We start from the raw sequence: 12,131 nt of genomic DNA, 5'->3' as shown, positions 1-12,131 counted from the left end.
TAAAAACAACAAACACACAACATATCACACACACAAAACATAAACCCACAAATGCATGTAAAAACAACAAACACACAACACAAACCCACAAATGCATGTAAAAACAACAACAAACACACAACACATCACACACACAAAACACAAACCCACAAATGCATGTAAAAACAACAAACACACAACACAAACCCACAAATGCATGTAAAAACAACAACACATAACACAACACCCACACAACACACACCTACAAATGCATGTAAAAACAACAAAAAAAGCCCAAAGGAACAAAGTCAACAGAGATACAAGTGGGGGCAGCATTTGAAGGTTTAAAATATTTTGCCACTGTTTTTATGCTTCTTATTGAAATTATTTCCTTATCATAGGGTAGAAAAAGTCTCCAGAGAAGCAGTATTTAAAAGATTCATTACTGACTTTGCTTCTTGGAAGTGTCTTCCTTCATTTCACTTGAGCAAATAAACACACACACACACACACACACACACACACAAAACAAAACCTTTTGGTTTGTGTTAAAACAGCTGCAGAAATCCTGTTCAAGCTTATATTTTGAAGTAATGATAATTGGTACCCTACCCCACCGCCACCCCAACCCTGTGACACTTACAATTTAGATCTTCAGAATCAGTTCAAAACCACCTCAGGCCCTTTTAATTTCATTTCCACTTCCTCGCCTCTTTAAAGACCTGGAAATGACCCATGTTTATGAACTACCAAGAAATTCTGGCCACCCCATCCAATGGATCATTACTTTCTCTGATCTTGCTGCTAGCTACCGTGGCAACCAAGTTAAGTCTGCTCCTTTGTTCACACCTGACAGGGTGCTCATTTCCTGGGCATGACTTAGAATGTAGACAGATGCCCAAATATGTATGCAAGCTCTTTAAAACTGAGGTAAAATCTCAGTGGTTTAAAAAACAAAACAAAACAAAGCAAAAAAGACTCAGGTTCAAAAACAAACTTAGATGTTTGTGGGTGACAGGTCTGTACCCCAGTTTCTCCACTTAAAAGATGTACATAATGAAGGCCTTTTCCCCCTTAATGAGACAAAGTATATAAAATACACAGCCCACCATTTACCCTCTGGGTAAGAAGCATTAAGTACTAGCTATTATTACAATCTATGGTTTTCTTGTTTGTTTTGTGTTTTGTTGTTACATTGTTATTGTTTAAGATAAGGTCTCACTTTGGAGAGTCTAACCTGGAATTAAAGCAAACAGATGTGTCATGGTCAGAAGATGTCATTTTGTTGCCGGTTACCCCATCATCTGACTCTTCCATCCTTTCTTTTCCTTATATGATGTTCCCTGAGCCTTGAGTAGGTGAAATAGATTGGGGTCTTTGGAAACAAGGTACCCCTCCCTGATCTTGAGCTTAGTATAAAGGCAGATGACCCTGAATGCTTGATCCCCTCCTAAGCTCTCACATATACATTTTTTTAAAAAAAGAATTATTATCTTAATTATGCATATGGGGGTGCCTAAGTGCACATGAGTGCTGGTGCCCATGAAGCCAAAGGTACCCCCAATAAGTTCTTGACCATCTGTTTAGAGAGATGTTAAGTCATCTAGCCCTTAAGGGGAGGAGATGACCAGAACAGATTTCGGGTTACAGTTGAACAAGTTGGCCACTGCAGAGTTGGCCATCCGGACAAGATCTGCACAAGACTGTGCCCATCAACATTTCCTCGTGGATGAGGGTGAGGCCACGAGGCTCCCCTCCTCCCTGAGGCCCTCTGGGCAGTTAGTGGTTGCTGGGGGAGGGACATCACTTTCTTCAGTGGTGGGAGCCACTGATGACTTGCTCATGCTCTCGTAAATAATCTCTCACTCTCTCTTGTGCAAACAACTATAATTAAATTCAGTGGGTAATAAGAAAAGAAGAGGAGGAGGAAAGGGCTTGCTGGGAAGTGGAAAGGTGTCAGTGAGAGAGGGAGTTGGGCCAGGGTGAGGAGTACAAGGCAAAACCACTAAAATTCAGTGTATGTATGAAACTGTCAAAGAATAAAAAATTTAAAAGACCTATATGTGTATATACACAGATATATATGGAAAATATAGGGATATATGTGTATATACACATATATATGTATACATATATATTTATATATGGATAACACTTTTCTGTTTTTCATTTTTTGTTTTTTAGAAAGTCTATCATTAAAAAAAAAAAAAGTCATGAATAAACCTGGATTTTTACTTCCATGTATCCTGTCTCTCTCTTGCCAAAATTAAAAATGAACCAGAACCTAAATTGACAGGAGCACCCACTTTCTGCCTTGGAGTGCTTGTAAATTATTTTACTCCTGAGACCAATCACTTGGGACATTGTTTCTTTTCGACATGGGATGCTTGCTCAAACAGGATGACCTGCTTGAAGGGAACTCCTGGCATCTGTAACCAGGGCAGTTGCCCCAAGAAAACCAAGCCCTTCGTTTTAAAGTCTTCAAAGCACAAGTTATGAATTCTAACTAGTTATGGTCTAAGGCAAAGGCCCAACTGATACTGTCCTAGGGGGCAGTTCACTCAATCAAAAGGGTTTTTTGTTTGTTTGTTTTTTTCCTTTGCAGGAAAATAACTCAATTTCCCATGGATTGAATGGACTCTGACTTTTCTCATTCAGTGTCCAGTATTTTGTTCTGTCAAAAAGGGTAGAACTCAGATTCACCCCTTGGTGAATCACTCATACCCACACACCTAGAGTTAAAAGAGGAAAACCACTTAGCTGCACTTTGGTCATTTCTCATGAAATCTGTTAACAATGGACCACTTGTTTCCTTTCAGGATGCTCTTCAAACTTCTAGTCCCCATTAGATGCCTGGAGGGTCCAGACAGCAACTGACTGGCATGGTCACACTTCCTCTGGGTATGTATAGGACATAACTGCTAAAGCCTTTCCCCAGATCAAACCGACCTCATAACACTAGAGACAAAATTACGTGTCAGGAAAAAAGTGAGTAAGACTAAATCCTCAAGCTTGAGGCTGAAACACTGTCACAATCTGCACACAATGCTTAAAGGGACACCACCATTCTACATCACTGTGTCATAAAAAACAGAGCAGGAGCCCTGCTAACTCTGAAGGAAGTCCACAGTCTGAGGACGTTTAAAAACACCAGTGTGGACCTTCTCATTGAACCACTTCTGACTCCAGTCGAGCCACTCTCTTTAGCGGAGTGTCTTCGTGGGTTGAAGAAGTTTAAAACGATACCATGACTTACAACACAAAGTCAAAAGTTTGTGATGAATGATCTCTCCTGAAATATTGAAGTGCGTTGTCTAAATTATTCAGCTGAGAACATTACTTGTCCCTCAGATATTCTTGAGATATTTCCGCCTTGGTACTAAAATTGACTTCTGAACTAAAGCCAAGTCATAGAACCCTTCGAAGGTTCTAGATCTTGGCAGTAACTGAGAGGCATCAGGTCAGACACCAATGTTAAGAATTTTTGGCACATCCATGTGACATCAGTGAGAACCAGAAGGTTTTAGGAAAGTTAGGAACAAGGTTACCTGGAAAGAGAATATCAATGTATTAATAATACCTAAAACCCCTCTCTATCAATATACTCCCTGCCTATTGTCCTGGAATACTAGCTCCATCAGAGGGATGGAGAGATCTAATTCTGCCTAGAAGAAGTCATTAAAGTTGTCCGCTTTCATTACCTGCTTCATAACAAATACAAATATCTAGAACTGTGTAGGGCTGTGAAAGGCAGTCTGGTTCCTGGTTGACTAAGGCTAGAAACCCCAGTGACCCTAAAGGGATGGTAGACATTTTGCCTGTTCCCAGGGAATCGGGCTCCTGGCACAAGGCCGCAGCCCTCCACAGATTTGTGGCCATCAGTCACATAAGGGCAAAGCCCCAAACCCCTCCACAGGTCACATAGCCTCAAGACAGATCTCTAATTTAATGAAGTACCTAGAGGCTTAGCCAATAAACTCTCCTTCCCAGACACTTCTCCCTGTAAAAGATATTTAACCTCAGGCCCACCCTGAGAAGTGGGGTACAGTTTTACTCATCCACTTTCTGCCATGACAATAAATGCCTTAAAGCCATGGACTGCCTCTTTTCATTGGGATCTGCCATGGAGAACCATGGAGGCCTACAGAGCAGCCATCTAATCTCCTGAAGAGGCCTCTCTGCGCTCTCAGGCAGGGCTGCAACCAAGCCAAGCCTAAGCTTGGCCCCAGGCTAGATCCAGACTGTGGGTCCCCCATTCTATTCTCAACTCTTCCACGGCTCCCAGAAGCACCTGAGTGTCTGAGATCCTGAGAACCAGAGGGCCTTGGCTCCCTTGCAGGCCCGGGGACCCCCGAGCCAGCTCCAGCTGTCCCGAGCTTCAGTCTTCGCTCCCCCAACCCTGGAGAGGAGCCCAACACCCACCCAACAACAATGGGGGGGTGTTAAGCACGGTCAAACTCCTGTGTCCTGCCTCCCTGAGCAGCCTAGCTCTGTGGCAGAACAGACGCAGAACACCGCTAACCCTACAGAATTGGGGTGGAGCATCCATTACTCACTGAAAGAAAAAGATAGGGGGTACAACAGGAGTGGTTGGAATGGTAGCAAAATAGCATATGCTTTGTCTAAGCAAAGGACACAAAGGAACAACATTACATTAACTGAACACAGATTCAGGAGGAGGACAATATGTTATGAATCCTCCAATCCTCAGGGAACAGAGCAGGCTAAACTTTGTCAGTAAAATAGATTTATGTAAAAAAAAAAAAAAAAAAAAAGCCAGGCGGTGGTGGCACACGCCTTTAATCCCAGGACTCGGGAGGCAGAGGCAGGCGGATTTCTGAGTTCGAGGCCAGCCTGGTCTACANAGTGAGTTCCAGGACAGCCAAGGCTACACAGAGAAACCCTGTCCCGAAAAACCAAAAAAAAAGAAGAAGAGATTGGTTATGTCAGATGAAGGTCTGTATAACCAGCAGTCACTTAGGACCAGGAATGTATGTTCTAACTACAAGCAACATGTTCTCATTGGCATGCGTGTAAAACTACATTTAAACCATGGATCCTATCCCATCCCCACTCTTCAGTACTGGGAATCAAACCCACCTTAGAAGCAAAAGCTATACCATCATAAATTATACCACAGTCAAGATTTTTTAAATAGGTTGAAAAGCTACTTTTATTGATGAATAAGAATGTTAAGCCAGGCCTGGTGGCATAGGCCTATAAATCCTGGCTACTCGGAAGGTTGAGGCAGAGGCATCCCAAATTCAAGGCCTGACTGGGCTACAAAGTGAGTTCAGGGACAAAGTGAGCAATTCAATAAGAATTTGCCTCAAAATAAGGGGGGGGGGGGGAGAAGAGGGTGGGATGGGTATGGAGATATAGCTCAGTGATTAGGTTCTTATATACCATGCACTAAAAAAAATTAAAATGTTATTTTTAAACTTAAGAGTAGAAATGGTAATACTTTAATTGGTCTAGATCCAGTGTCATTTTATTTTCTGTGAAACTAAGAATAGTTTTGTGTGTTCTTTTCCTTCGTTTTGTTGGAAAAAGGCTATGTTGTCTTTCAATGAAATAAACCTGTTGCAGGAAAAACTTGTTTCCATGCTTTGAAGACATAAACCCTCAATATGTTAAGAGTTTAACTTTTTAATCTGATATAATCACCGATCAAGTCTTTGCCAACCAAGAAAAAGTCGAGGTAAAGTGAAATCTATCTGTAAACAAGGCCAGAGAACATTTCTTACCCAGCCCACGAGGATGGAACCAACGTGCTCAGTCGAGCCATCAGGCTTCCGAACATCTCGAAGCTGACTAAGGAGCTCTGTCAAGAAACAAATGAAATGCTTATTTTCTTAGGCACTCAAAGATGAGCAGAGGTGGCAGAAGGTTCTGGGCTCCTCCCATGATTACACAATCACAGATTTACTATCAGAAAACTACAAGTCACGACTCATCTGGGACCAAAACCCTACCTTCATGGAGAGGAATTAGAGAGTCCAGTGTCCCAAAAATCTGATTCAGTTCTTGTTCTGTCATTATTGAGAGCTTCAGCATGGGGTCATGGTAGGCCTGGAAAAGATGGGCAAGAGATGGACAGAAATATTGAAATGCAGAGGAACTCAGTTGTTTGTGTAAATGTATTAAAAAAAAAAAAAAACTGGCTTCCTATAAGTTCTCCCACAATGCCATGCAAACAACAGACAGGTGTGGCTGGAAGAATAGAGAATTGAGTTCTGCCTTCAGCCTTTTGTGACTACTGACAAGCCAAGGTAGTTTGTTGTTGTCTCCCCCAGCCCCCCCCCCCCGACTCTTTAGTATATCCTACATCTAGGAAGGAACAAAAATCCTGCTTGGAGAGCAGTTTTGATTGTTACAAAGTTCCAAAAGTAAACATGATTGCACACTTTGACCCCCTCCACCCCACATTTTATTCAAAATTAGCTAACAGCAGGCCTTTTCAAATAAGTACATTTTTCAAAGAAAAGAAAAGCAGTTAGATCCTTCACTATTGATGTTAAGCAGACAGAAAACCCTGGCTGGTTCCGGTCTCCAGAATGCACATCAATAAGCTGGGTGGCTATGGTGGCCCTCCTACAGTCCCAGCACTTGGAAGGTGAAGAGGTGAGAGAGCTGTAGCACAGGCTAGCTAACCAGACTAGCAGCCATATTGATGAGCTTTGGGTTCAGTCAAGAGAACCCACTACCTCAGTAACCTCAGTGGGTACCTCTGGCACCCACAAGCATAGATGTGTCCATACACACATGAATACACACACATACATACATATAGACTACACATAGACATATACCAAATAAAACAAGGGTGCCAACTCTTTCCTTCAGGGAGTTGTATAAAGCTAATTGAGATTATTTAAAATTACATGAAAATTTAAAACATACATTAAAAACAAAACAAAACAAAACAAAACAAAACCAGTTCAAGATTAACAGCAGGATGTTACATCAGAAAACAAAACCAAAACCAGTCAAGTCATAAAGTGCTCTCACAGGCCAGAAAATTAAAGGTAAGGTATCCAAGCAAGGCAGGTTCTGGAGACGAGCCATATAGTACAGAGGAGGCAGGAATTACCACAGAGGAGAGGACCCTGATTTGAGCTGATGCCTGTGTGAGGGGTAGAGTACAGCTGAGAGGAAAGAGAAGGGTCTGGGGGAAAACAGACCCCTGTGAGTCAGAGGAGGACCGAGAAACATCTAAAGATGTTTATGCTTGGGAAATCTCCACTCAGGGAAGTGGGGCTTAGGCATATGACCGGCATATGGACGTATGATGTGTTCCAGACTTAAATGCCTTCTTGCTTCTCGGAGCCACTCAGTTTTTAGCCCTACCCCACAGTTTCTTGGCTGTGTCCACGCAAAGCCTAGATGGCCATCTCAGGAGTATAGGAGGAAGAGCTTCCTACTAGCAAAATGATGAACCCAGGATCCTAAGGTAAGAAGCATTCTTCCAAAGTCACGATTCCCTCAAAAACATAACAAAGAAGCCGGAGGAGCCTGAATTGAACTTTCAAAGTGTGTGTGTGTGGGGGGGGGGCAGGGGGTGTCACTGGAATAGAGAGATTTGTTGTCAAGAGTGTACATGACAGAAGGCAAGGGTTTTCGCCCTCCTCCCACAGACACTGATTAACATATTTTCATCTAAATCTGATCCTCACCACTCAACAAATAAGCCCCCCCAAGCCCCTAACTCAATTTCCATATGAAAGACCCTAACTTATACTATACAAACCCTTGGCTTTCCCTACTTCCACGACTCAAATGTCTTTATCCTGATTTAAGAGACGCTACGCCACACTCCTTTTTGGACGTGTTTTGAAAGACAGGCACTTGACCTGTTGCCCAGGCTGGTCTAGGCCCTCCTCCTCAGCCTCCTGAGCAGCTCAAGAAAGACTTCTAGGACAATGAAATGCACATAAAATCAGGCCACCAGGAGCACTTTCAGATTTAAGACATGCAGAGGCATCTGCATCCGGCAGGTGCCCGCTGTAGAGAGCTATTTGCCTTCTTGCTTTGAGCCATTTCCTTTGCTGCTGGGTTTGTGGTCAGAAGTTCTTTTCGATTTTTGGTGACTTGAGTTAGTCATAAAGAGGCTACTCACAGGCATCACCTCGGGACTCTGAAATGACTCACGGGGCAGAGACAAACATGGAGTGACTCAAACAACTATTGTGTCTTCGCTTACCTTTTTTGCTAATTTCAAGTCCTCTATCAAGTCTTCTTCACCTTGAGAAAGTTCAAAGATCGCCTGCAAGGGGAAAAAAAAAAGATAAAATAGACTGGCTTAGTTCTTTCATTTATGAGACCAAATTCAAACAGTACCAACACTCAAAAGCTCCAAATACCCTTAAGTTAGATGAGCCTGGGGGTACTACTCAGGGAAGTATATACGGAGTATGTGCAAACACCTGAGTTCAATGCCCTGCAGATTAAGAGTCTCCTCTTTCATATGGAAATGGGGTTAGGGGCTTGGAGGGGGCTTATTTGTTGAGTGGTGAGGATCAGAAGGAGGAAGGAGGAGGGAGGAAGGATGGGGAGGAAGAGAAGAAGAAAGGAAGAAAGGACAGAAGGTGTAGTTTAGTAGTAGTGTTGTAGTAGTAATGCAGTAGTAGTAGTAGTAGCAGTAGTAGTCATAGGTTAATTAGCTTGAAGCAATGTTCTTGTAGCTAAAAGCTTCAAGGCAAAGCCTTGTCTGTGAGAGAATCGTGTATTTCTAACCTACGCAGTCACCCGCGATGTTTCAGAACTCTGATGATCCAACACAAGGAACTGTGTCCAATGGACCTGGCAGTGTTATTAACCAGACCATCACACACTGTTCCTCTTTTACCCAAAGAAGGCAAGTCTCAGCAGAAAGCTATATTCCTATCATCTAGTTAAGACTGGAGTTATAGAAGGAATGCAACAGTTTATCACTGTAAATAGAATCTGGTGGGGTCAATCCACGCTCAAGTCCCACAAGGTACAATAAATAAGATTAGAGGGGCTGGCTCTTTGTGAGTGTGTAAATGGACCAGTTCTAATTTGGCTCCATTAGGCCACCATAATTTAAAGAGCTATGCTGTGCAGGACACCCTCTCTCATCTGGGAATCTAAACACTGGGCAAACATTATGGTATTAAAGGACTACAACTCTCTGATGGTGATCCAGGAGCAGCTGCACTGTTTACAGCTGGAGAGGAGGAGTCAAAAGCTTTCAGGCATGCCTGCCACCCTGAGGCTTAGGGACCAGAGGGCCATGAACTGGAACCGAGCAGGTGGGGCAAGATACTGGGCTGCAGGGACAACCTTCCCCAAGGCCCAGCAAAGCCTCATGTCATGGCTTACTGAAATAATCACTGTCATGTGAGAAGCTGCACAGACGTCCTGTGTACCTATCAGCTGGCTGTCTCCAACACTGGCATCTTACATGGATTTGCCTCGGGTTTCCTTAGCCATTTGCTTGATGGGCGCTCATCAACTATACTGACCATTGGCCTCTCCGCCAAGGAAGGAGAGCCTTGGGATTCCACAGTGGAAAAATACTTTGGTTTTGAAGTAAGAGAAGATCCAGGTTCAAATCCTGGCTGTGGCTTACCATTGTTCACCCTGCCTTAATGTTTTCTCATCTGTAGTCAGTCTTTTCTTTTTCTATACTGTCAGACTGTATGCGTTATATATGTGTTATCAACAACATTTAGAAAAATACAGAAAAACATAAGGAAGGGAATTTTTTTTGACATTTTATTTATTTTATTTTATTTTTTAGTTTTTTTAATTATTATTATTATTATTATTTTCTTTATTTACATTTCAAATGCTATCCCGAAAGTTCCCTATACCCCCCGCCCCTGCTCCCTTATCCACCCACTCCCACGACTTGGCCCAGGCCTATAAGGAAGGGAATTTTAAATCACCCATAATAGCATCTTGTTAACTCTGAGAATATAGAAATAACAAACTCAATTTTTCCTTCCTTCCTTCTCTTCCTTGTCTTCTTTACTCTCTTCATCTCTCTCTCTCCTGTCTCTACCTCCCAATTCTGTTTTTCCTCCTCCATTTTTCACAACACGGGTCACTTCTACCACCCGCCATGAGGACTTTCCTCTGCACTGCAAACAATGAGTTCTGCAGCAGACACTAAGTAGGTATCTTCTAATTCAATTATTTTGCTTTTAGTTTTGATATAAGGTTTCTCTGGGTAGCCCTGGCTGTCCTGGAACTCACTCTGTAGACCAGGCTGGCCTCGAACTCTACCTGCCTCTGCCTCCACAGTGCTGGGATAATGGGCATTCCACCACCACCAGCCCCACCTGGCCATCAATTCTAATGCTACCTACCCGGAGACAGTATCATGTCCTCCACGTGTGGGCTCAGTCCCAAGACTCTACACCCTAAGCTAAGCAAGACCTCAAATAGTTTGGCCTATGACTCTCATCAACAGCTGGAAGTCAGAGTTCCCATGATCCCTCCTCAGGCTTATTTGTCACAACTGCTCATAGAACCCAAGGCAACCTTCACATTCACTGGTTTATAGGATATCATAAAGGATAAGAGCATCAGGTAAGTTAGGAACAGGGGAGGTTATGGGTGCAACCTACACATTCCACGTCCTCGCTAGATCTACTGCACCTAGAACATCATATGTTTAGTTATTCAGCTCTGAAAACGTTGGCCTTCTGGGTTTCTATGGAGACGCAGACAGCATGACAGATGAAATCACTGGCCCTTGCTTGTCACCAGTAACCATCAGCCTCTCCCCTTCCCCAGAGGTTAGAGCCGTATCTTAGTTTGGTTTCTGTTGCTGGGATAAACAAAAGCAACTTGGGGAGGAAAGGGTAGATTTCATCTTCCAACCCTCAGGTCAGAGAAAACTCAGGGCTCAATTCAAGGCAGAAGCCTAGAGGCAGGAACTAGAAGAGAGGTCATAGAGCAGTAGTTCTCAACCTGTGGTCTGCAACCTCTTTCGGGGTCACATATCAAATATTAACATTATGATTCATAACACTAGCAAAATTACAGTTATGATGTAATAATGAAAATAAGTTATGGTTGAGGGTCACCACAACATGAGAAACTGGGTTAAAGGGTCACAGCATTAGGAAGTTTAAGAACCACTGTCACTGGCCTGTCAACCGGTTTTCTACGACTACACAGGACCACCTGCGCAAGGGCGGTACTGCTCACGGTGGGCTGGGCCCTCCCAGACCAATCATTCATCAAGACAACACCCCAGAGACTTGCCTGTTGGTAATCCGATAGAGACATTTTTTTTCAATCAAGTTTCCAGTTCCCAGATAAGCTAACTGTGCCAAGTTGACAAAAAAAAAAAAAAACCCAAAAACTAGGACAGTGTGGGAGTCTGACTGCTGTTATCCCCCCTGGGTTTTAGCTTGCATCACTGATCCTCATCACCCAGCGTGGTCCCCTCTGCTTGAGGATATGAGACTCTGCATGCCTCACAGGTGAAGATCAAACACACAGTCCTAATATCACATAAGATGTTGTCATGTTCCCACATGGGACTTTGGAGGGTGCCTGCATTTCTTTAAAGGCTGTAGTCACTGTTTGACAGACAATACATTTACATGATACCCAACACAGACAGCACAGAATGGGCACCCTGGAAAGAACCTTCACTCTCAGGTCCTTCTTTAAGTAACTTCAGGAAGAAACACTGTTGCCAATTCTTTGGGCATCCTTCCAGAAATATTTTCATGCATACACACAAATTCATCCATATGTGTGTGGGTGTGTGTGTATACTACTAAGTTCATCTACTACTAAGTTACACACACACACACACACACACACACACACACACCATCCCAATCTCTATAGCCATATAGCACTTCGAGTATTTCAACAGCTCCTAGTACCTCTTCTGCCAGGCTCCTCAGGTAGTTTCAGAGAGAGAGAGAAAGAGAGAGAGAGAGAGAGAGAGAGAGAGAGAGAGAGAGAGAGAGAGAGAGAGAGAGAAAGTGAGGGGGGGGGGAGAAATAAACAAAAAAAAAAAAAAAAAAAAAAATCCTAGCACACCAGAGCAAAAAGCAAAGGGTTCTCTGCAAGTTTTGCAGCACCATGTATGAAGAACAGAGCTGTACTGACAAACCCTCTAGAGAAGGGGGTGCCACCATAGCCACTTAGAGATGGGG

The 12,131-nt window shown here is 43.2% G+C and overlaps 1 protein-coding gene across 5 annotated transcripts in view; it reads right to left on the bottom strand.

The window, feature by feature from the left end:
* Arhgef3 (Rho guanine nucleotide exchange factor 3) overlaps positions 1-12,131 on the bottom strand; it is a 291,654-nt gene that overhangs the window by 12,764 nt on the left and 266,759 nt on the right. For all 5 annotated transcript variants that reach the window (XM_021203021.2, XM_029541454.1, XM_021203019.1 and 2 more), the window contains 3 exons: positions 8,183-8,245; positions 5,955-6,051; positions 5,727-5,803 (listed from right to left, as the gene is read on the bottom strand). In XM_021203021.2, the coding sequence (XP_021058680.2) occupies positions 5,727-5,803; positions 5,955-6,051; positions 8,183-8,245 (237 nt within the window). The remainder of the gene's footprint in view (positions 1-5,726; positions 5,804-5,954; positions 6,052-8,182; positions 8,246-12,131) is intronic.

This window comes from Mus pahari, chromosome 8 (genome assembly GCF_900095145.1).
Source record: "Mus pahari chromosome 8, PAHARI_EIJ_v1.1, whole genome shotgun sequence".
NCBI lineage: Eukaryota > Metazoa > Chordata > Mammalia > Rodentia > Muridae > Mus > Mus pahari.
Note: the sequence above shows the minus strand (reverse complement) of the source record. Positions and strands in the feature narration are given on the sequence as shown.